Genomic DNA, 27047 nt, shown 5'->3' with positions numbered 1-27047 from the left:
TTTTGATGGCTTCCTGTCTTACATTGAGGTCTTTCATCCATTTTGAGTTATTTTTGTGTATGGTGTAAGAAAGTGGTCCAACTTCCTTCTTCTGCATGTCGCTGTCCAGTTTTCCCAGCACCACTTGCTGAAGAGACTGTCTTTATTCCACTGGATATTCTTTCCTGCTTTGTCAAAGATTAACTGGCCATAAATTTGTGGGTCCATTTCTGGGTTCTCTATTCGGTTCCATTGATCTGAATGTCTGTTTTTGTGCCAGTACCATACTGTCTTGATGATTACAGCTTTGTAGTATAGCTTGAAGTCTGGGATTGTGATGCCTCCTGCTTTGGTTTTCTTTTTCAAGATTGCTATGGCTATTTGGGGTCTTCTCTGGTTCCATACAAATTTTAGGATTGTTTGTTCTAGCTCTTTGAAGAATGCTGGTATTATTTTGATAGGTATTGTATTGAATATGTGGATTGCTTTGGGTAGTATTGACATTTTAACAATATTTGTTCTTCCTATCCAGAAGCATGGAATCTTTTTCCTTTTCTGTGTGTGTCTTCTTAAATTTCTTTCATAAGCTTTTTATAGTTTCAGTGTATAGATTTTTCACCTCTTTGGTTAGATTTATTCCTAGGTATTTTATGGGTTTTGGTGCAACTGTAAATGGGATCGATTCCTTGATTTCTATTTCTGTTGCTTCATTGTTGGTGTATAGGAATGCAACCAATTTCTGTACATTTATTTATATCCTGCAGTTTTGCTGAATTCATGGATCAGTTTTAGCGTTTTTTTGATGGAATCTTTTGGGTTTTCCATATAGTATATCATGTTATCTGCCAAGAGTGAAAGTTTGACCTCCTCCTGGCCAATTTGGATGCTTTTTATTTCTTTGCATTGTCTGATTGGTGAGGCTAAGACTTCCAATACTACTGTGAATAACAGTGATGAGAGTGGATATCCCTGTCTTGTTCCTAACTTTAGGGGGAAAACTCTTAGTTTTTCCCTATTGAGGATGATATTAGCATTGGGTCTTTCATATATGGCTCTTATGATCTTGAGGTATGATCCTTCTATCCCTGCTTTCTTGAGGGTTTTTATCAAGAAAGGATGCTGATGGTATTATCAATGAGTTTATGTTTGTGCTTAATTGATTTGTATATTTGGGTGCTTTCACATTGGGAGCATAAATGTTTACAATTATTAGGTCTTCTTGGTGGATAGAGCCCTTAATTATGATATAATGCCCTCTTCATCTCTTGTTACAGTCTTTTTTTAATGTCTGTAAGTATGGCTACTCCAGCTTTCTTTTGTTGACCATTAGCATGATAGATGGTTCTCATCCCCTTACTTTCAATCTGAAGGTGTCTTTAGGTCTAAAGTGGGTCTCTTGTGAACAGCACAGAGATGGATTTTGTTTTCTTAACCATTCTGTTACCTTATGTCTTTTGATTTAAACATTTAGTCCATTGACGTTTAGAGTGAGTACTGAAAGATATGAATTTATTGCCATTATGTTTCTTGTAGAGTTGGAGTTTCTGGTGGATTCCATGATTCTCATACCTATTTTCTTGTGCCTAGAAAAGCATTACTTAGAGAAGTGGTTTGAGTTTCAAGTATGAGCTTATATGATTCCACCAGAATTCTTTGAAAGTCTTTTGCACACATGGCATTCTCCAGAAGTGGATTGTGAATAATAACAAGTATATTCTATATCAGAAGTTTGTTAAGAGAGAGGAATTTAGAAACTATTACTTTGGTTAGTTCCCTTGCTGATATTTTTAAATGAAGTTCTTGAAGGGAACATAGTCTTTATATACTTATTTCCTCTAAAACTCTTCTAGATCTTCCCATCCACTGCAAAGCCCAAATCATAATTTTTCCCCATGAAAATTAGAAGTATTTCACTCATCTTTTGCCTTTTCTCCTACTATAGTAGATACCTCTTTCCCCTACCTAACATACAAGAAGTTATGAATAAATTCATTAATGATATCTACCTTATCCTCTGTTACTGCCAGTCATATTATCAATTCTTCATGATAGGTAGCCATGTCTCACTCATTTGCCGTACTTCAAACATTTATCACGATATTTCACATGAGGTAGAGAAACAACCCTCTTTATCAGAAAGAGCACTAGAATTTAGTTATTATGCTTCTTATATTACTGTGTGAACCTATTTGTCTTCATCTGTGAATTAAGGGGTGTGAAAATTATACTTCAAATTTTTGTTTTCTAATCTGTGAATGACGGTGGGAGTGAAAATAGACATCTATGAGCTAATTGTGAGCTTTTAATCAGGTAGAATTTATAGGGAAAGTGTATTATAAACCACAGATGGCTTAAATTTCTATGTATTATTATTATTCTTACTGTTGTTTTGTTATGGTTATACAAATTAGTAATTTCTACTTGGCTAGTGTAAGAAATATATTATATCACTAATTACTATGAAGGCTATATATATTACATTCTGGACAAAAAGGCTGGAATATCATATTTCATTGTTGTTAGTTTTAGATTCATAAAATATAAAAATATATAAAAATACAGAGCAACATATATATCTATATATATAGAGAGAGATATCTATGTATCTATATATATATATATAGATATACATTTGCTTTGGGTATTTCACAAACCCTACTTTTGGACCCCACTCTTATGATATTTTTGCACATTTCATGATATCTTTAGAGATGTCAGTAGAAACTGGAAAAAGAGATGCTAATGAGTCATAGAAAGATAAGTATTGTATTAGGATATGCACCATACCCCGCTTTCAGTTAAGTGAAACCAGAATTCACTGGAATGATCATTTAGTGTGTTGAAGAAATGTTCTCTCATTCTAGGAATTTTTTAAAATAATTTTTTCAGAGATTTGTTTTTAAATTTAAACTTGTGTAGACAAATAGATACCCCATCCTCTAAGGACAGATCCTAAACATTTTACATCCATGGGCTTTGCAATCAATTCAGTCTTTCAAAATACCATTATACAAAAAAAATATAGAAGGAAAACTGAAGAGAACAAAGGAGGAGGAAGAGTAAATAAGGAGAATAAACTTGAATGGAAGGGAATATACATTACAAGAAGGTTCCACACATATTAAGGGGAACTGTGGATTGCTTACGATTTAAATATATTTAAAATATTTTTTATTGTACATATTACAGGCAAAAATTGAAAAACATTGTTTTAACAGACAACACAAACTGGAATTGGAAGAGAGTGAAGACTATTTCAGTTCAGAAAGAACTTGGAAAATATTGAAAATTATTGGTGTCTAAGAGGGAACATATCTAAGAAAAGTGATTTCTTCTCATTAATGAATTAAGTCATCATATTCAGCATAATTTCTCTAACTGCGCTTGCAAATAATTGTTTCATCTTACCCCTTTATTGGTAATACTTATTTGCAATATAAATTGGTAATGTATTTAAATTGCATTTACTTTGAAACTTCTTTAAGGGATATTTCCATAGAAACTATCTTAAATGTGTCCTAGGGACCTAGTAAATGTGTGTTGACTCACCAACATGAAAAGTGTATATAGAATTAAGATCAGCAACACAAAATTTTTTTGCTAATAAGGTAAAAATTGAACGAATGTGCTTTTTTGCCAAAAAAGAGTGTTATGATTTCAACATAGCTCAAAAGTTACTCTTGTCTGTAAATCCAAAGCAGTTTTCAAGTATAATTTTAATGCCTAGTAATTGAGTTTTCACTGAGCTACTAAAAGTACACTTGTGATTGGAATATAGCCTTGTCTATCAATAGCCATGAAATGATTGACAATGAGTGATCAAAAAATTGAGTACAATCTCCTTCTGAGTTATGAAGTCAGATTTATGAAGATCAACCTCTGTTTTCTTCTTTAGGAATGGCAAGTTCATTGAAGAAAATGAAAAATACATATTAAAAGGAAGCAATACAGAACTCACTGTCAGGAACATAATTAATAGTGATGGGGGTCCTTATATCTGCAGGGCCACAAATAAAGCAGGAGAAGATGAAAAACAGGCATTCCTCCAGGTCTTTGGTAAGTATTATAGCATAGTGGTTAAAATTATGATGTCTAGAGGGAGGTCTGAGTCAAATTGTACTCTGTTACTTATATGTCACTAACTTTCCAAAATTAAATCTCATTTCTCATCTGAAATATATTTTAGCATTGCAGCTACCAGATAGAATTATTTTGAGAATTACATGAAACGATACATGTATATTCTTGTAAAATATTGGCTGACTCATAACAGAAGATGGAAGAAAATTCATTTAAATTACACATATTGGGATCCGTTACAATTTATATATAATATGGGTTGGTCTTCATAAATCTTTAAGTGACACATATTGAGATTAGTTGTACTTTGAATATACTTCAAAACAATACCTCTATAAAGCTATAATTAGGAAATGTCTATGTGTAACCATTAGTAAATACTCCTTTTTTCATTTTTTTAAAAGGAAATATGAATATCTTCCATATGTACTAAGAGCCATATTGCCTTCTTTGGGGAACTTACAAAAAATAGATAACTAGTAAGGGTTTTAAAATTATTATGATTGATTTAGCTTCCATTTATGATTGTAAGAAGAAAAGCAATTTTTCTAGTGTATTTAGAATATATCATTGTCTTTAACAACCATAATACTAAAAATTAAATGCACTAGTAATAATTAATATGTTTTCTCCATTTTTCAAAACACTTATCAAAATGATTTCACAATGAAGGGCAGGGAAAGGAAAGAAGGAAGATTCTTTAAGAGTAAGAAGGACAATGGTTCATGCAGAGGAAAAAGTAAACAAACTCAAAACTGTTAGAAATTATAGGAAGCCCTTATCTTGTTATAGCACTATTCCTCACTTAACAAGGTTGTTCTCTTTAAAACCTACACTAAATAAATATGACTCAGTATAAAAATAAATTAATTACAAATGATAGTTTCTGAGATAATCCCAAAAGGTAGATATTCTCAATTTGCATCAAAGAGCTCTTATGAAATATTAGGTTTTTGTTCTTATTAGGATGGCAGTGAATGAGAACAGAGATAAATAATAGAATGTTTCTAATACTTTCATCTTTTCAAATAGAAAACACTGCATGATATTCTACATTGCTGTTGTAATCACTTTTGTATAGTAACACTGAACAAATTTGTATTATGTTTGACACAAAATCAAATATATATGTAGTAGAAATCTACCTAAATCCATTAAAGTCAAGGGAGTAAACACTGAGTTAGTAAAAAGTATATATGCCATATTTCCTATAATAGGAACCTAATTTTCTCAGATTAAAACAACTTATTTATATTACATGATTAATTCCATTTAAAGATTAAGTAAACTGTTACTTTTTATGAAATAACAAGTGCTAGCTTTTATCCCTTTGTGGTGTACCAAAATATAAGTACAGATTATACAGTTTTACAATCATAAAGCTCTCTGGTGTCATGTAAATTTGTGGATAGACATAGTTTTTAATATAAAAATAATTTAAATTAGGAGACATTTTTTCTCATTTTTGAAGTCATAATTATAAAGAAATTATTAGCCAAAATACCTAAAATATTGTTAAAATAAACTAAGGGAAAATAAATCAATTGGAATATCAAAAAATAACATGTATATATACTTACTTCATAAATATTTTAAATATTATGCATAATTATACTTCATACATCTTCAAGATATAGTCATCATTTTCCTTCTTTGGTGAAATCATTTTTAGAGCATAAGAGATAATCACTAAATAAGCTGATGTCACACATAAACACACACACACACACACACACACACACACACACACACACACAGAAACATAGATACTCTGAGACTTTTAAACTGGAAATTTTAATTTTATTGCATTAAGAGAGGGAAAAAATAATTAAGTGTCTTTTAAATTGCAAAATTTTGAAAGGAATCATAATTTGTATGCTGGTTTCTAAGCCACTTCAAATTATTTTTCTGATAATCGATGAGAATTATTTTTAAAGTTTTTTCTTCTGTGCGTTCAACTGTCTCTTGGCACTCCTTTAAAGCAAAGCAAGATGCAGGAACTGCCACAAAGTTGATAATTTTGTACTGGACTCATGGGGACTCAAATGCCTGCCATGGCTTTTAAGTCTGAGTGGTAATATTTTCCTCCCATACAGATTGAGTAATGTATATATTCTTTACAGTACAGCCTCACATAATACAGCTTAAAAATGAGACTACACATGAGAACGGTGAAGTCACGCTTACATGTGAAGCAGAAGGGGAGCCTATTCCAGAAATCACTTGGAAAAGAGCCATAGATGGCATCACGTTTTCTGAAGGCGATAAGGTAACAGGAACTCGATATCTAGTGATTTTCAGTACCTTTGTGTTTTCAGAGTTTTTGCCTATTATTAAATCTCACCGTGGACTCCAGCTTCTCAAGTAACTTGTAGGAATACAAGAAATGGTTTAATTTTTAAAAGGGTAACTCCACCACAGGCAGCCTAAAAATAAGGTCAGGGGAGAAAAGAGTGAAAGTATAATATTTAAAGATGTTTTTCATTAAGCCACAAAATATTAGGTTATTGATATTCTTAAGTTTGCTTTCATGGACTTTTGGCATACTTCGAATCTGTAAATTTTCTTATTGCAATTTTAACATCCCCCCTCCTGTACCCAGTGTTGTGAAAATGGAAGTCATTTACATTCTCCAGATGCTGGTTGTTATTAACTCCTTACTCTTTAGAATTGTCTTCGTGTAGCAGAAGATTAGGTTGCTGCTTTCATATAATTTAGAATCTAAGAAAGAGAAGTAAGTGAACAGCATTCTGGCAATTGTCATTCCCATGTAAATTGGTGACCTGTCAATAGAATGCATTCAAATTACTAAGAAATGAATTAGTAGGTTTTCATTATTGTTATTTTTCATAATTACTGATATAAAACTCCAAAGTATAGAAGAAAGTGAAACAGAAAGAAAAGAGAGTGAATTAATGATACGATGGAACTGTCATTTTACACGGATGAAAGAGGGTAGGATTAAGCTTAGATTTCTTTTCTCAATATTGAAGAGAAACTCCTTTAAACCTTTCAGTAATTTAAATCAAGGTCTGCAAAACATAGTCATTTCTGAAATATAAGTGCATTTGACTTACCAACAGTGATAGCAGAAAAATTTGAAACCACCTTATTTGAAATATACTTTCTGTCCCTCTAACACGTTATGTAATTTTTTAACATGCTGACTCCATAAATTGACAAAATAGCCATTTACCTGTTTATTTGCTATTTATTCTTTGCAAGAATTGTATTCATATATATGATATATATATGTATGTATCATATATAATATTATACATATGATATATCACACTTATTTACCTCATTTTCTCCTCATGATGGCATTTTTTTTACGTTTATTTATTTTGAGAGAGAGAGAGTGCACAAGCAGGGAAGAAGCAGAGACAGAGAGGGAGAGAGAATCCCAAGCAGGTCCTGCACTGTCAGCGTGGAGCAGGGCTCCGACCATGAACCCGTGAGATCATGACCTGAGTTGAAACCAAGAGTCTGACACCTAACCAACTGAGCTACCCAGGCATCCCAAATGATGGCATTTTTTAAGACCTTGTATCACTTTTAGTAATAGTTATGCTGTTTTTATTTACTTATTTTATATATACAAATTGAAAATCAAATTTATAAAATATCTTTTGGCAATCCAGAGAAATGATACAGAGTTTGCTTTCAATTTTTATTAACAGGAAATCATAGATATTATTATGGCACAGTTGCAAAATCTGAAAGGACTTATATTTTAGATATATAAAACTGTAGTTGATTGTTTTTATGCCAGTTTAGTATATTTCTTGAGACAAGATCACTCTCAAAATAATGATTTTCATATCTATAAAGCCTTATTAAGTATATCTTCATATTCCTAACTCACGTTTTCATTATTTTCCTGACCACTCTAAAATTCCTAAGAGTTCTCATCTTAAAGGTAGTATTTACTCTTCATTTAATAGATGTTTCTTTATGTGTGTACCAAAAATGAAAGATATATTATATTCAGTTATTTTATTAATGAAAAGTTAGCAAATAACCAGAAGGTTGTGATATTTTATTTTATAGTCTAAACCCCAGGCCACTCAAAACTATATACAGAAATTTCTTCTCTAGTAGTTATGAAAAATTATCAACTCGTTTTGTTTGAAAAGAACTTTCCTCATGGGAAAGATTTATTAAGAATTTGGAAAGTCTAGGACTGGTATGTTAGCAGACCTCCCTTCCCATGGAATAAATGTTAGGAGTCCATGAGAAGTGTTCACTGCCTAGCAACCATTGTGTTAATGCATCTTAATAAACACTGTATATATATTGTCTCAGTTTGTGTTCTGGTATCCTTATTACATAATAAATGACCCCAGAACATAGTGGCACAAAGCAACCATTTTCTTTTGCTCATGATTTTGTGGATCAAGAATTTGGGGAGACTCAGCTAAGTGGATATCATGAGGCATTTCGAATATGCTCACATGCAGATGTTTTCTGTAGCTATAGTTTTGTAGAATGATTGAACTATACATATTAACATACCATAAAATATCCTCGCAAATATGGTGTCCTTCAGAAATTACAACAAAAAATATGGTGCTTAAACACAGAGCTCTCTTAAACTCATGACTATCTCTTCTAATTCACTTTAATGCATTTTGTCTACATTTAAAATAATATATGTAATTTTGGAAACTTTAGGAAGTTTCAAAAGCATGTGTAATATGTAAGAAAAATAGGGTCCACTTTAAAAATATTTTCTTAATATTCATTGCTACTTCAAAATAATATTTTGTTCTTCATTTTTAAAGAAATTTCAGTTTTCACTAACTTTTAGTTATCCATTTATTGAAGATTTCTAAGCACTTTATTTTCATGCAACTAAAATATTATTTATAATTTTCCATAAAATATTGATTTACCAGGGTTATCCAGAAACCATCAAACTGACAGCTTGTTATTAACAGATTATATTGTAGTCATCTTAAGATATATTTGTTTATAAAAATCAGAAATCCCTAGCCTCTTCATTTAATAGATGCTATATACATAATTTTAATAGTATATAAGTATATACAATAAAGTTTAAGACAAAACCAAAGCTATCGTTGTGGAATATAAAATAGCCATGGATTAAAAGTTGTAAATTGTTTTGCAATTTACAAACTATGCAATCTAATCTAATCTAATTTACAAACTATGCAATCTAATATTTTTTTAAGTTTATATATTTGAGACAGAGAGGGAGAGAGAAAGCAACGGGTAGAGAGAGAGGAAGAGAGAGAATTCCAAACAAGTTCCACACCGTCAGCGATGAGCCCAGCACAGGGCTCTATCTCACAAACCATGAGATCATGACATGAGCCAAAGTCAAGAGTCAGACGCTTAACCGACTGAGCCACCTAGGCACCCCTAAAATCTTTATCTTTAAAATAAAACCATGCTTCTTTCACAGAGTTGACCTGGGGATTATGTATTTGTCTTCAGTGTGTTGACATAGTCCCTGGCATTAATACTTGCCATTTATTTTAAAAGTTTCTTTAGATCATTCCTTATTATCATCCTTATTAATCAAGACATGTTAATATGTGTAAGATTATAAATATTGATGAATTTGTATGGAAAGTCATGCAAAATGTCACACATCAAAGTTTAATCCTAATTTCGTCACGTTGATGTGTCATTCACTATATTACCTCTTATATCTAACCTCAGGTTTTGCATGTCTAAATCAGGATAATAAGACATACCTGGAAAAATATTTCTGAAGATAAAATGAGAGTTCACATAACAACATCCCAGATACAAATCAAACATCTTAAAAGTTTTTTTTTTTTATCTTGTCTTGGAGGTATCCAGTCTTTAGATATTTTATGCATGAGAAAATGATCATGTTAATTATGATTAATGACTATTAATGACTATTAAACCTATTAATGACTGCTGTCACAGATCAAAAATTGTGTGAGCATTGTCATATGTGCTGCATTGAATAACACGAGAACAGAATGGTGTCATAGTTGTTATAGTTTGTGCTTCTCTGCCATAGCAATATGTAGAAATTTACTATAGGGCCCTTGGGTGATACAGTCCATTGACTATCTGACTCTTGATTTTGTCTCAGGTTATTATCCCAGGGTTGTGGGATTGAGCCCCACATTGGGCTCCAAGGTCAGCATGGAGCCTGCTTAAGATTTTCTCTCTCCTTTCCCTTTGCCCTTCTCCCCTACTCACATTCTCTCACACTAAATATAAAAGTAAATAAAAAATAATAAAATAAAATCATCTCTAGCCCTATTAATTTAATGGCTCAGATACGAACTTGTCTTACCACGCTAACTTCCAGGTCTGGTAACTATATATCACATTCTTCTTGGAAGCTGAAAATGTCCAGAACCTGCATCTGAGTTTCATCTTAATCATTGTATGATTGGTGTCAATCTCGATCTCTGCAGGGAAGTACAGATGAGAGCTCCAGCTTCCTATTTGGAATGAGGATAGATTCTTACGCTAAAGAAAGGCTGGTCTTTCTTCTTGGGAGACACAAAATCAGGACCAGAAATATCATAGACTTCTTTGCACTCTCTCAGATCTGTCTTCTCCCCCACCCCTCAAGTTTCTTCTCTAGGAAGTGATTCATTATTTGCTTTCTTTTGGGCTCATGTAGAACTCCCACATTCTATAGCAATAAATATTGATTCTAAATAGACTCACATTGTACGAAAAACTAAACAGGTCATTAAATAGGAAGAAAAAATGCTACATGCCACAAAGCAAGATTACTTAACAGTGCTTTGTCCATAAATTTTTGAAATATGATTTCAGATTCATAGGATAAACCTGGTGTCTTTTAAACATTTTCAAAGAAAAATATTGTTACTTGTTATGTTAAGAGTAAATGGAAGTAAAAAGATCTACAGGGAGTGATTTTGACTTCTAGAATTCTTACAAAATGGTAAACTAACAGCATGCAATCCCATCTATATGAATAGAATGTTTTATGTAATAATTACAAAGTGCTTGTAATATTGTCTGGGAGATGTCATCTCACATGTGCCATTTATCCACTCCTAAGATACAGAATCTATAATTATTTTATTCCTGTTATACTTGTCCTACATAGTAAATTATAGGCCTTCCTCTACCAGAAATTAATCCCACCCTATACTGATAAGAAGTATTTGAAATGTATAGCAATAAGTTATAACTGTCTTAAGCAGAATTTTTTGAATTTCAGTCCCTTGGCAGTGAGCTTTTCTCTTCACTATATGCATGGTGCTGCCTGTTATACTGTTAAACACTTAGTTTTCTTTAAATTAGTTTTTCATTTATTCTAATCCTAACCAAAAATACCTGTGGAATCAAAAGCATGGTGACACATTACTTATATTTTTAAATATCATTAAAATAAATACCAAACTATAAAATAAAAATTGTTGGGGCACCTGGATAGCTTAGTCGGTTAAGTATCCAACCAGAGCCTGTTTGGGATTCTCTCTCTCTCTCTCTTTCTCTGTCTCTCTCTCTCTCTGCCCCTCCCACACTCTCAGAATAAATAAATAAACTTAAAAGATTTAAGGGACGCCTGGGTGGCTCAGTTGGTTGGGTGACAGACTTTGGTTCAGGTCATGATCTCACAGTTTGTGAGTTCGAGCCCCGCGTCGGGCTCTGTGCTGACAGCTCGGAGCCTGGAGCCTATTTCAGATTCTGTGTCTCCCCCTCTCTCTACCCATCCCCTTCTCATGCTCTGTGTCTCTCTGTCTCTCAATAATAAATAAACGTTAAAAAATTAAAAAAATAAAATAAACTTAAAAGATTTAAATAAAATAAAAATTGTTTTTCCAAGTCATACCAAACTTAGTATGTGTACCTTCACTGGTACCACACTTTTAAATACTGCCTTTGTGTCAAACATACTTTGAATTAATATGATGCCAAGTTTACTTATGAAATTCTGAGGACTGGAACACATTCAAACATATTCTTACTGGGACAGAACCCATTCTCCATCCTCTTATTGTTGGATCCAAGCACTTCCCTCCAGTAAATAAATATGTTTCATTATTAATTAATGGCTAAAGAGTTTACAGATCATAGTCACAGAAACTCATTTAGTTTCAGTCCTTAATTCCAAGTGGTCCTTTCAAAATGATGCAAATAAGTGCAATAAATAAAGCAGAGTGATTAACCTCAATTTCTTCCTATTTTTGCTAGAGTAAAATATGAAAGTCTAGTCTTATTCTGTATCTAGATCAATTAAAATCTTTGTTATTAAAACAATAGGATTTTCTGTTCTTTTACATTCATTTTGAAAAATGTATCTTTCTGTGTCAAAGAAAGCAACCTAACTGACTTTAGGTCCATATTGCTTTTTGTTGCTTCCAAGAGATGTATTTAAACTGAAACTTAAGATTAAAAAAAACTAGGCATGAATAGTTTAACGTTTAGTTTTGTACTTACATACAAAAGTCATAGCTGTACCAAAATGGTCATTTCTATTTTAATAGTGTGGAAATGGTGAGCAATTTTCTCCATGAATTTAGGCACTCTGCTCTGGTTGATACTTAAAATGCTCCTGCAGACTAAAATACCAGGTCTGAGGGATTTCTGGTGATTATAAGGATAGGCAGTTCTTTCACACAACTCCTTGAACAAAAATAGAACGTTGTAAACGTTATAACAATTTAGATATCTCAGCATATATTTATTATTACATGACTTCATTATTATTACATGCATTTATTATTATATTATTTTTTTATGCTGTGGATATTATTCTTTATTGTGTATGTACAGCTATGGACCTAAGGACTTTTTTTGTTTTTAAAAAATGATTTATTTAAATCCCTTTTAATGAAGGCAGAAGGTAATGAAGTGACTGTTTCACAACCCATGACAAGCTCCGCTAAAAATTCTTAGATCTCTTTGATATAAAAATATGAAGATTACATTAACCTTTTCTGTGTTTCTTTTCTAACTCTAAAGCAAATATGACTTCTTGAAAAGATAAATTGCAGAAAATGTAAGCAGTAAAATAATCTTTAAAATGATAGGATTTCATATGACTAATGTTTTCTTTATCACGTACCCAAATTCATTTAACAACTATCAACAGACACTACTGTTTGCATGAACTCTGTTTGTTTGCAAGAACTATGCTAGGCACAAAGAATGCAGCAGTGAAAAGATTTTCCTGCTTTATGGTACATACAATTTAGAAGGGGAGATGGAATCAAAGCATATTTAAAATCCACAGTCTTTTCCTTATGAATATGCAATTTTGAATTATGCAATTTTCACATCCAAAATATCAACTTTGAGTATGTAAGTGAACTTTTACAAGGCTACGAATACAGCTTTGGCATATTTTTCTGTCCTATCACAGACCCAGATGGACTTGTTCTTCTGAGTGGCCTCTGTATTCACGCATGTTGGAAAGTAGGTCTACTCTCACCAGAATGTCTCCACTTGCGACACTTGGGTGGCTTAGTCAGTTTAGCATCCGACTCTTGATTTTGGCTCAGGTCATGATCCCATGGTTTGTGAGTTCAAGCCTCACAACGAGCTCTGTGCTGACTGCATGGGGTCTGCTTAATATTCTCTTTCTCTCTCTTTCTCTTTCTCTCTCTCTCTCTCTCTCTCTCTCTCTCTCTTTCTGCCCCACACCCCTGCTCACACTCTCTCTGTCTCTCTCAAAACTAAATAAATAAACTTAAAAGAAAAAAAAAGAATATCTCTACTTAATTTGCTCCAGGCTGGTAAAAATTGCTTAGACTCCAATTTAAAAAACAAAAACAAAAACAAAATCAAAATAATGGTATAATTGGCAGCACCTTGGTATTATAGGGAAAATTTTAAGATTTGCAACTTCCTTTTTCTCTTTAAATAGAAAGTACCAAAATGATGAGGGTGCCTGGGTGGTTCAGTCAGTTGAGCATCCGACTTTGTCTCAGGTTGTGATCTCACAGTTTGTGACTTCAAGCCCCACTGGGGCTCTCAGCTGTTGGCGCAGAGCCAGCTTTGTATTCTCTGTGCCCCAACTCTCTCTGCCCCTCCCCCAATGTGCGGGATCTCTCTCTCTCTCTCTCTCTCTCCTCTCATCTCTCAAAAATAAACATTCAGAAAAGAAAAAAAAAATACCAAAATGAGATCAACAAATCCACAATTACTGATTTAAAAAAGAGAGACAATAGAGTTTCAAATACCTACACTTTATTAAAAATGCTCTAGTGAAATGAAAAACTAAAATATGATGGCATATTTATAGCATCATCTTTAAGTATGAAGGACAGTATATACATATCTTTTGTATATCTTTTAAGTAACTGTACATCTGGGCACATTTTTTACAGCTGTATTTTTATTGCTTTTATGATGAATTTTACTTTTACTTTTTTATCAAACCTAGGAGATGCATTTCGGTATGCGGTTATGGGCAATTCTTAGTACCTGATTCAAAGACCAACAAAACAAAACAAAACAAAACAGAATCACAGGAACAGAGGCCAAAGTGAGAACTATAATGCAAAAAACAAACAGGCAAACAAAACCAATAAAATGTTTTCGTAAATAATTGAAAGAGCAGTAATGATATATGTGTTCAAATATTTTAAAGAACACCATACATATAGTTGAACTAGCCATATTGCTTAATGTGGGTAATTGTATGACAAAAGAGTGGAAATTTTAGAAAAGGCATAAACTTTCCATGAATCAGAGAATACAGATAATTAAGTAATTAAATTTCAAATGAGAGAATGCCCACTCTCTTAAATTAATAATGGATTAGTGTTTTGTAGTGGTTATAACATTGATTCTTTTTTGCAATTCCTAGATTTGCCATTTATCTGCTCTCTCACATCAGGTAAATTGCCATATTTCTCCGAGGTACAGTCCCACTGTTTATACACTAAGTCCCCATTAAGCTCTAACATTTCCTTATTCTGTAAACCTCTTTATCAACTCAGTAGATAATCACACATTTTTAATATATAGTTTCATTCCGATGTTAAGCCCTTTTTAAATTATTTATAATTTTTAGTTCATGATTTTCAGATACCTTGGCATAGTGAGGGAGTGTGTTTGCAATTTCATTTTTCTATATAGCTTTTCCATACAATTCAATTATGAGAAAAGTTAAGATTACCTTGGTAATGTCTTTACATTGGGGAAAAAAAAGTCAATTTCTGATTGTAGAGAAGAATGTCGAAGAACATACTCCTGGCACCTGTAGATTTGAATGCCTGTCCCCCTCCCCGCCCTTTGGTAGAGATAATGGGCTGAAGGATTTTGTATTTGAATGACATTTTTAAGGTCCTTCTAATGCATTTTTTTCATACTAGTGCTCTGAGAGCAATATTATAGGTCCCTGCTGGGCAATTGGCAAAATGGATACCTCTATTCCCCATCTGATGTAGGTGGTAGAATATAATTAGGCAGGTTGAAAATCTTCCTGGATGCTTCTGAGCTTGCTGAGAGGAGGGTTTTCAATCATTTATAGCTTCCTGAAATTTCTTTTCCAGCCCACAGCTTGAATAACAATTATCAAAGAAGTCAAGTCATAAGTTCAACATATTCTTTTAAAAACTACTTTTGAGAAAACTCTGTGAAACATTTTAAAAATAAAATGCCTTTGTTCTTTTTAAAAATACTATTTATTAATGAACTATTATTTTTTAAATGTATTGTAAGAATTTCCACTTGAAAGAAACTGTCATCAAGTTTGTAAGGTGATAAAATGCTAGTTCACAATTTTACAATAATTGTTTGGGGGAAAATGCAATTTATATACCAAAAGTGATTTTGCTATGGCTTTGTAGCAGAATATATTTTCTCATGCACGTACTTTATCCTACATCAAATTCAGTTGATACTTATTTCTTCATATGAAGCAATCTAGTGCTACCCCTGAAAAAATATAAATATATTGCAATAAAGAAATATGGAGATGTCAGTGCACATTAATAGACTTAAAAATAAATTTTATGGTTTTTGTAAGTTGCTATTTAGTGAATTAATATTAATTAAATTCAAGAAAAAACATGAAGTAAATTTGAATAAATGCATGACAACTATGCAGTCATTTTGGTACAATTTAAAATAATACTTATGAAAAAATAAATTTAAATTATTGTATAAAAGACACAGCCTACCTGTGAAAATATTTAAGCACACATGTAACAAACAACTTGCATAACTTGTTTATGATAGGGGTTGGGGGTGGGACAAAAATCTCTTAGATGTAAATCACCTTGGCTATAATGTTGCATTGTCATGATAGACACCTTGGAGCAGCATCATTACTGTTGTTTTGAAATCCACAAAACGTTCTTCTCTAGCTTTCTAAATCTCTTATCTCAGCTTCCAGATTATTTTTAGATTCATATTTAATAGTGCATCTACTTATAAGAAAAATGTATCTGTCCTTTATCAAATATGTAGAAGCAATGTAACTCTAATATTTGTGGAATCCTACCATTTTTTCCCTGACCCAGACCACCCATCTTCCTCACTTCTCTTAATCCCCAGCCTAAATTTCATTGTCTATTAGTATAATTATGGCATTATATTCACTCCTCGATCTTTTTTGGCTTCGTGCAATATTTCTGGCAAAACACCACTCATGGTTTAATTAACCTCCATGTCTATTCCACACTGTGGTAGGACAGCTGAGCTTACCTGGAGGAAAAACCTGTCCTCATTCCTGAATGGTCTCTCTTTGAAGCTGTGGCCCACACCCAATGTTTGCACTTTGTGTCCTGTACCATTCATCCCACATTTTCCTGGTCCATTTTCTTGGCCAATTTTAGCTAACTACCTTATACATTTCCTCTATCCTCAAATTGGCAAATTTCCTCTATCCCCAAAAGCTTTGCTGATGACCTGCTTCGTGTTTTACTAAGAAATTAAACAAAGAAAACTTTAACATATGCTTACTACTACATCTACACTCATACATAACTGGACCTGTATGTTACCATGAGTGAAATATCTGAATTTTTACATGGATCCTAGTACCCTCTCTAACATGATGGATTCAGGTCTCTATTCTCACCAGTATTTTTCCTCAGTCAGTACCTTATTTATCATTCCCATCAACATTCAAAAATATTCTATTATTTTTCTTTTATTTATAAGTATGTTATACATAACATAATTTATCTATAACATACATTTTATATGTTTATGTGTAACATGCACAATTCTTACTACACATACTCTTCATACATGGGAGTATATTTATGTGTGGGTAAATAGCATATAGACAGGCAGATGGTAGAAAGATAGAAAGAAAGAGAAAGAAAGAAAGAAAGAAAGAAAGAAAGAAAGAAAGAAAGAAAGAAAGAAAGAAAGAAAGATAGATAATCCCATATAGCCTCCACAGGCCATCTGATTCTCTATCATCTGTTCATAGCAAAATCCCTTAAAAATGTTGTTTAACCTTGATCTAATTTTCTTCCTCCAATTATCTCCTGAATAAAAACTTGGGTCATATCACTCCACTGAAGCTCTCTGACAAGTTTACCAGTAACCTTCATCTTCTTAAATTTAATGGCAAATTATCAATCCTCATTTTTTTTTCCTACCTAGTAGCAGTAATGAACTGGTTATAAATTATCTCTTTTGCTTAAGGCATGTTCTTTGGCTTGCAGTATGCTCCTGGTTTTTCTTTTGTCACACTTCTCACTCCTTTCAATACCCTTTGATCAGTTTTTGTCTTCTAATTGACCTCTAAGTGATCAAGGGCCCCAGTTTGGGGTCCCTTCTTGAATTCCTTTTTCTATGCTTATTCCTTGGATTTATTCAACTACTCTCATGGCTTTGATTACCACTTGGATCCAGTAAACTCTAAATTTCAACCAATGGACTTCTTCACTGCCAGACAGCTCCCTTTGGATATTAAGTAAATAGCTTAAAGTGACAGAATTTCAAAAACACAAACATGTAATGCTAAAGTAATAGTAGCGTATCTGTTGATCAATAATTTGAATGAATTGATATAATCCTTTGTTTGCTTAGTAAGTTAATAATTTGTGTATCCTTAAATTAAAATATCTTTGGAGGCAAATGATAGAAAAGGTAATAATTAAAGGAATCCCATACACAAGATATATAGATGTAGAAGATTACCAAGCAATGGAATTGCACACTTTTCCTATGTGTACCATAGAGAAGATATTGGAATTTTATTGAGGCCTATCTATGTCTTCCTATATTACAAGAATCATGCCTGTTTTGATCAGTACCTTGAGATAGCACTTTACATATTTATTCACTAAGAGTATGCTTTTTTAGTACCTTCTCATAAAATGCTCTGTGGTATAATTATTTGACCTCTTCTTATACCTGCATGTTCCAACACCCAATTAGAGGCTTGATGAAAGCCGTTTCTCATCAATTTTATGTCCTGTAGCAAAGGTAGTATAATTTCCCAGACCATCTCTGCTTCCTGAGTCTTTAGCTCCACCATACTTTAATGATAATGTTCATAATTTTTCATTATCTAATGATTGATATACATCAACTGTAAAGATTCATCACAGACCTGTCTGATCCATAATTTGGATTGTGTTATACAAGGTATATAATATAGAAATATAAAAGATTCTTTATCTTCTCTTAAGGTTTTTGACAAATTTCACACTGTACCTTGTCTTTTCCGTGGTTTAAGGTGGTAGTATTGATCCATTTATACCATATTTGGGTACTGTTTTAATAAATCTTCTAGCTTTTGATTATGTGTGTGTGTGTGTGTGTGTGTGTGTGTGTGTGTGTATTTGTGTGTATGTATGTTTGTGTATGTGTGTGTAACATTTTAACTCTCTTCCTCCTTTGCATTATCTTAATAACTTGTATCAAGTCCTTTCTGAAGAGTTCCTTCTCTTTAATTGAAGATTTCTAACATTATATAAAGTTTCATTTGTATATGCAGTCTTTCTTTTAACTTGCCTATTCTTTATGGTAGGTTACTATTTACTATAAAGCAAGCAAAATCCAAACCACAAACAAAAGCAGGTCAATGGCATTTATATATTTGTTACATACAGTTTTAATTTTTAGATATCTCTTGGAAGTAGGTTGTTTCTATGTATGTGTAACAAAATGATTTGATGAAATTGTGGTTTTGGGTATTTTGGTGTATGGTGAGTAGTTTTGGTTTTCATGTTCATGACTTATACAAAGCAGTTCCAATAAATACACACTGCTTTCACTGAAGATAGTTATGTTAATTATGTATGAGTTAGACAGCTTGAGAAGAGTTCACAGCATAGCTATATGGATATATCTTTTACCTCCCTCAAACTTCTATCCAATGTTTAGTTATAAACATTTAAATGAAGTATATTAATCACTCAGCATAGCTCTCTATTCATAAAGGAGCATATATTTGCTGTAATACTAAGGACACAAATAATAATAATTATATATATATGTATATATAAAATTTCTTATCTATCCAGTGATGTAAGCATTTGAATATGTATTTGTCATGATGTGATAAGGAAAACCATACACATATATTACCAGGGTTTTTTTCTTTCCATTTTTTTTGTTTGTTTCAAGTTTTTATTTAAATTCTAGTTAGTTAACATATAGTGTAATACTAGTTTCAGGAGTAGCATTTAGTGATTCATCACTTACATATAATACCCAGTGCTCATCACAAGTGCCCTCCTTAATACCCGTCACCCATTTAGCCCATCCCCCCACCTAACTCCCCTCCAGTAACCCTCAGTTTGTTCTCTACAGTGAAGAGTGCTTTATGGTTTGCCCCTCTTTCTCTCTCCTCTCCCCCATGTTCAACTGTCTACATTTTTTCCTGTGGTTGACTTCAAGTTTCATAGCATTGTGATCTGAAAATATGGATGGTATGATCTTAGTCTTTTTGTACTTTTTGAGGCCTGACTTGTGACCCAGTATGTCATCTATTCTGATGGATATCCCATGTGCACTCAAAAAAAGAATGTTTACTCTGCTGCTTTAAGATGTTATTTTCTGAATATATCTGTTAAGTCTATCTGGTCCAGTGTATCATTCAAAGCCATTGTTTCCTTATTGATTTTCTGCCAAGATGATCTGTCGATTGCTGTAAGTAGGTGTTAAAGTCCCCTACTATTATTGTATTATTATCAATGAGTTCCTTTATGTTTCTTGTTAATTGCTTTATATATTTGGGTGGTCTCAAGTTGGGGGAATAAATATTTATAATTGTTAGATCTTCTTGTTGGATAGAACCCTTTATTATGATATAGTGCCCTTCTTAATTTCTTATTACAGTTTTTGGTTTAAAATCTCATTTGTCTGATAGAAGTATGGCTACTACAGCTTTCATTTGACATCCATAAGCATGATAGATGGTTCTCCATCCCCTCACTTTCAATCTACAGGTGTCTTTAAGTCTAAAATTAGTCTTACTTGTAGGCAGCATAAAGATGGGTCTTATTTTTTTTATCCATTCTGACACTCTATGTCTTTTGATTGGAACATTTAGTCCACTTAAACTCAGAGTGATTATTGATAGATATAAACTTAGTGACATTGTATTACTAATTAAGTCGTCATTTCTGGAGATTTTCTCTGCTCCTTTCTAGTCTTTGTTGCTTTTGGTCTTTCCTTCCCACTCAAAGAGTCCCTTTTAATATTTCTGTCGTCACTAATATTTAGTGGTCACAAACTCCTTTAGTTTCTGTTTGTTTAGGAAACTCTTTATCTCTCCTTCTATTCTGAGCGACAGCTTTGTTGGGTAGACTATTCTTGGCTGCCTAATGTTCCTATTCAGCACATTGAATATATCATGCCACTCCCTTCTGTTCTGCCAGTTTCTGTGGAGAGGTGTGCTGCTAACCTTATTTGTCTTCCCTTGTAAGTTAGGGATTTCTTTTCTCTTGCTGCTTCTTTTAGGATTTTTTCCTTATCTCTATATTTTTTGCAAATTTAAGTACAGTGTGTCTTAGTGTTGGCTGGCTTTTGTTCACTTTGATGGGAGTTCTCTGTGCTTCCTACATTTGGGTGTCTATTTCTTTCCCCAGATTAGGGAAGTTTTCAGTTATAATTTCCTCAAATAAACCTTTTGGTCTTTTTCCCACTCTTTTTCTTCTGGGATTCCTAGGGTACAAATGTTATTACATTTTATAAAGTCACTGAGTTCCTTAAGTTTACATTCTTGATCCAATATTTTTATTTCCCTCTTCTTTTTAGCCTCTTTATTTTCCATAATTTTATCTTCTGTATTATTGGTTTCTCTGCTTCTTCCATCCTTGTGGTCATTACATGCAGTTGTTTTTGCATCTCAGCTGTAGCATTTTTATTTCAGCCTGACTAGATTTTAGGTCTTTTATCTCTGCAGTAAGCGACTCCCTGGTGTCTTCTTTGCTTTTCTCAACCCCAACTAGTGTCCTTTTGTCCATCTATTAATGCCTGCATAAATAGAATGTGATATATTTACACAGTGGAGTATGCTATAGCAATAAAAAGAAAGTACTTACACAAACTACAATACGGATGAACCTTGAAAACATTAGGGTAAGTGAAAAAAGCTAGTAACAAAGCCACATATTGAATGCTTCCATGTATATGAAATATCCAGAATAGACAAATCTATAGATTCAGAAGTGTATTGTGATTGTCTAGGGGTGGCCAGTGGTGTGAGATCAGGAGTAATGGTCAAAAGAAGAGGAATTTCTTTTTGAGACGATGAGAATACTCCAAAATTGATTTTGTGGATAGGTGCACAGCTCTGGAAATATACCAACGTGCATTTTATTGTACATTTTAATGGGTGAATTTCATTCTATGTGAATTATTTGTAAATAAAAGTATTGAGAATTAAAGACAAAGGAAGGATTTTGGGTGTTCTCTAAGCAACCGGAAAAGGACATGAAAGGTTTTAGGGTTATAAGGCAAATGCATTTGCTATTTAAAAAAAATCACTCGTGCTGCAGGGTGAAGAATGAATTCAAGAGGGGGAAGTGAGGCCCATGGGAAACATACTGCACGAATAAGGTGTTGGGGAAAGGCAGGGGTAGGAGAGATGGAGAGAAGTGAATAAATTCTAGAAATATTTTGAAGAGGCATCAACAGTGTTTAGTGAATGTTTGGATGAAAGGTGGTGATGAAAGGAAAGAGGAAAAGAGTGTTTCTAGGTTTCTGTCACAGACCCCAGGATGTAAAGTATTATCTGTCATTAGTAAACTATTGCATGTCTATAAGATTATATATATATATATGCACACACACATATATATATACATATATATATACACACATATATACATATACAATATGCACATATATATTTGCATATTTATATATATATTTATGTATTTGCATATTTATATATATTTATATATAAATTTATGTATATAAACATATATACATTTATATATATATGCATATTTTACTATATGTGCCTGTATTTTAATAACTGGCTCACAATCTGTTCCACATTATATATTCAGTACTTTAAAACTGATATTTAAAATTGAAATGATATAAAATGAAACAATGATATAAAATGAAAGACGAATAAACTTTTTCAGAGATTTTAATTTTAAAAAATTATATGAGCCAGGTTCCAGCTAACAATTGTGAAAATAATGGTTTTCAGAATGTGACCTGCTTATTTTCTATTACTGCCTGGATGTGCTACCAATGCCAGCATAACACAGCAGCTAAGACTGCAGAACCAGACTGGGAAGTGGGCATCCTGATTGTGCTTCCTCCAACCTTGGTGACCGGGAGTTAACTACTTAAGTTAGCTGTACCTCAGTTTCTCTCTCTGTAAAATGGGAATAAGAATGCAACATTCATAATATTGTTATGGAGATTAAATGAGTGAATATTTGTAAAGAGCTTAGGACTTGTTAGTACACGATAAATACATTGGCATAAAACATCTGATATCCAGATCTAAGTGATAAATATAATAGCTTATACAACATCTATTTCATTGTGATAGCTGAAGGCATTCTGTGTCAAAGAGAAATAATAACTCTCCTATTTTCTTCTTACTCACCAGTATTTTACTGCTGCTAGACTTTTCTCACAATCCTATGAACTATATCCCAATTATTTATAATATTTTGTCAATAAAAATGTAATATATTCAGTAAAGAACAAAAGTAAAATCAAGACAAAAAACTACTATGGAAGAATAAAATTTCTACTGATAAATGATAAAACATTTCACATATATATAATTACTGAATGATGGGATTTATATTTTATTACATCCATAATACTACTAATAAAACTCTAGATAATTGAATTTGTCCATAATTGCCATTACACTTGTGGATGGTTTGCATGTATCCTTGACCTTGATCTTCATTAGGATGAACTTCCCTGTTCAACTCCCATGACTCTGGGGTCAAAGTTCAGTCTTGCAGTTGTTACATTGATATGAACCCTATGATACCATTCAGTGGTCTTAAATTTTTAGATCCCAACGATTATGCATCACCTCCCTCAAATTTATACTGGTCAAAGTGATATAAAGTAACCTGACTCCATGTCTATATTACTGCGACTTATTATGATCATTCATTGTGATTGGACCTCTAAGAAAGTAAGTTAGAATTAAGGGGAATAAGCTTGTAGTATGGTTGACCATAATTCTAGCCTAACTGTTGGCTACTCTGCTTGACAAGATACTTATTTTTTTGTTGTGTAATTGTATGTGCAATTTTAATCAAATCTAAAGATAATAAAACAAAATGTTCGATATCAAGTTGTTCAGAAAATTCAGAACATGTGAGTTTAAGTCATAAGTATGGGGCTAGCATAGAAAGTCAGGACCTAGAAAGTCCCACTGATTCAAATCATCAATGTATGTAAAATTCCAGTGCTTTCTCCAAGGCTAAGAAACCAAGAAAAATAGGATGATCACTATCATTTCTGAATTCCCATTTTGTTCACGTATCCTTCATAATGGAAAATAAGAAGTGTAAGAACAATTGATTATTAAAAATATCAATAAGAAATAAAGAAGCCAAGAAGACATTCCCATCTAAAATTTACATCTCTGCTGAGGTAAAATTTAGTCACACAACCATGAGAAGACAAAAAAGACATGTGAAAAATTGAGGCATGTGATACTCTAACCTTGTTAGTCAGCATTTATTGCAAGATGCTCAGATGTGTTGCAATAACGTCTGCCACATGATTGAACTTATCCTGTAAACACCGATATCGTATTATTCAATCATACTGCTCTGAAAGTCATGTGAGTAATTGCTAGTAAGCCTGAATTCCATGATTTCAAGGTTTTGAAGAAGTCATAGGCCATCTGGTACCATGTTTTTTTTTTAATCCAAAATTTAAAATGTCCTGCTATCTCACACAAAGATAGTCCATTGGAAAGAGATGAAGCACAATATCAAAAATATTAGAAGTGGAATAGCATAATATTAATAACTGGTAAAGGTGAGCAATAGACACATGAGATTTCATTATGCTATTCTTTATGTCTTTGTTCTTAATTAAATCATACATTTTACCATAGGGAATTTTATTTTTTCTTTTTTTAATACAATTTATTGTCAAATTGGCTAGCATACAGTGTGTACAGTGTGCTCTTGTTTTGGGGGTAGATTCCCGTGGTTCATCACTTACCATGGGAAATTTTAAACAGCATGGGCAAGATGGATCTGTTCCTTTAGACCATTTCCTGAACTGTAACAACAGTTCTGGTATACCAGAACCCAAATTCAAGTCCAGGGTGTGCTGCTGCAACCTACTTAAAAATCCACCAAGTTTTCGGGGCGCCTGGGTGGCTCAGTCGGTTAAGCGTCCGACTTCGGCTCAGGTCATGATCTCGCGGTCCGCGAGTTCGAGCCCCGCGTCGGGCTCTGGGCTGATGGCTCAGAGCCTGGAGCCTGCTTCCGATTCTGTGTCTCCCTCTCTCTCTGCCCCTCCCCCGTTCATGTCTCTCTCTGTCTCAAAAATAAATAAACGTTAAAAAAAAAAAAAATTAAAAAAAAAAATCCACCAAGTTTTTAAATGGAAAGCCACTGAGATGTCAATGTCATTTGTTTTGCTAGAGTTATCACAGTACAAGTTGAGTAGTATACGGCATTTAGTCTTGGCTGCTTTTCCCCACATCTGGTTAGAAATGCATAAGATTATGCAAGCTTAGTTCTAGGTACATGAGAAATGTTATTATCATCAGTGTTGTAACCAGCTTAAGAAGTATGGCAATCTAGTTCAAACTATAGACAAATAAAAGATGTTTTAAAAGCAAGCAGCACCACACAAAATAGGAAGTAGTATAATAATGTTAGATGAAATGATTACAAAATACCAGACATAAAGTCTATATATTCAGTAAGGGCTAACTATAGTCATTATGTTTTCCAATTAGTACATCTTTATATAAATCCCTGCAAGATGTTCTATAGTGGATTTTTTTCCACTGCAGTATGAAGAAACTAAAAATATTTGGGAAACATTTTTTCTTTGTTCTATATAATAAAATAAATACAGACCCATCCTTAGTCTTCTCTGGTCAGGCCTTGCAGGAAAAAAAAAAGACAAGACTACTCAAAGAATATATATTAGTTTGCTTCCTGCCTATATTCATTTGAATAAATTATATTCTTTGATTTCACTAATCTTTTCTTCTGTAGTATCTAATCTGCTGCTTATCCCATATCTTTTTCACTTCACATATTTTTTAATCTTTAGATTTTTACTTAATTTGTTGTATATCTTTCATGTCTCTCCTCATTATGCTCATGCTGTCTTTTATACAGTATATACAGTATATGTAAAAAACACAAATGTGAATGTTCCTATCTCCCATCTTCTATGTCATTCATGGATCTGTTGCTATTGATTAACTTGTTATTCCTTACTATGAGTTCTATTTTTATGCATCTTGCATATCATAATTTTTTGGAGGCCAGACATTTTGAATGCAGCATTTTTTATTCTTTTAAATATGTCTGGTCTTTTCTCGGAGACCCTGTTAAATTCCTTGGAAACAATTTTATTATTTTGAGAATCGTGAACTTTGCTAGGGGAGTTGGAAGCAATCTTCAATTCAGGACTAATTTGGCTACACTACTAAAGCTACATTGCTCAATATACCAGTGGTTCTTTCTGTGGCTGTGAATAGTCTCCTCCCACACATACACCTATTGGTACTCAGCTGCAGACTCTTGGGAAAAGTGCTGAAGACCTCTGGAGCTGACTGTGTGAATTTCTCTCTCCTCCACAGAGCTCTCTCCTCTCTAATATCCCATCCTATGAATTCTAGCACCATGGATCACTCAAACTCAGAATGCTGTCGCTTCAACAAAGAGAAACAACCAGACTGTTCATCTCTTGGCTGTAGCCTGGAAACTCTCTTGAGACGTTAGGCTTGAGAAATCATAGGACTCACGTCATTCGTTTCTTTTCTGTCAGGAATAAATGTGCTTCCCATAATGTCATAAATGGTGTTTGTTGTTGTCATCGTTTAAAGTCAGAGTGTAAATCAAGCCCTTCTTTATCCATTATAAAAGTGAAGCTCTAACAAGTATTTTAGATTGTCACTAATGCCACACTTAACACCAGAAAATGCAATGCGTTTACCCTCTAGTGACCACTTTTTGTCACAGATACGAGAATCCTCATAGTACACAACACGACACACTTAACAACGTCATTTTTATCAGACTGATGGCACAAATTAAAACGTACCTAGCTAGGACAAGCTAAGATGGCAGAGTAGTAGGAGGCCCTTAGGTTGCCTCATCCATTGATACACCTAGATAAAGAGCAAATCATTCTGTATAGCCAAGAAATCGACCTGGAGGACTGACAGAACAAACTGCACAACTAGAGGGAGAGATGAAGTCACATCATGGAAGGTACTAGGTGCAGAGATGTGGTTTAGGGGGGAAATGAATCATAGGTGCTGAAGAGTGGAGGGAGCCCTGGTCACAGAGAGAGAGGAGAGAGAGAGAGAGAGAGAGAGAGAGAGAGAGAGAGAGAGAGAGGACTTCACAGGGAATCACACAAGGAAAACA

General features: G+C 33.2%; 1 protein-coding gene across 3 annotated transcripts in view; it reads left to right on the top strand.

The window, feature by feature from the left end:
• The window catches only part of NCAM2 (neural cell adhesion molecule 2), a 518606-nt gene that overhangs the window by 344508 nt on the left and 147051 nt on the right, over positions 1-27047 (top strand). For all 3 annotated transcript variants that reach the window (XM_053903178.1, XM_019467773.2, XM_053903179.1), the window contains 2 exons: positions 3875-4035; positions 6183-6328. In XM_053903178.1, the coding sequence (XP_053759153.1) occupies positions 3875-4035; positions 6183-6328 (307 nt within the window). The remainder of the gene's footprint in view (positions 1-3874; positions 4036-6182; positions 6329-27047) is intronic.

Source organism: Panthera pardus, unplaced genomic scaffold (genome assembly GCF_024362965.1).
Source record: "Panthera pardus isolate Hobbes unplaced genomic scaffold, ASM2436296v1 HiC_scaffold_16, whole genome shotgun sequence".
In the NCBI taxonomy this organism is placed as follows: Eukaryota; Metazoa; Chordata; class Mammalia; order Carnivora; family Felidae; genus Panthera; species Panthera pardus.
This window is presented reverse-complemented; position numbering and strand designations above follow the sequence as displayed.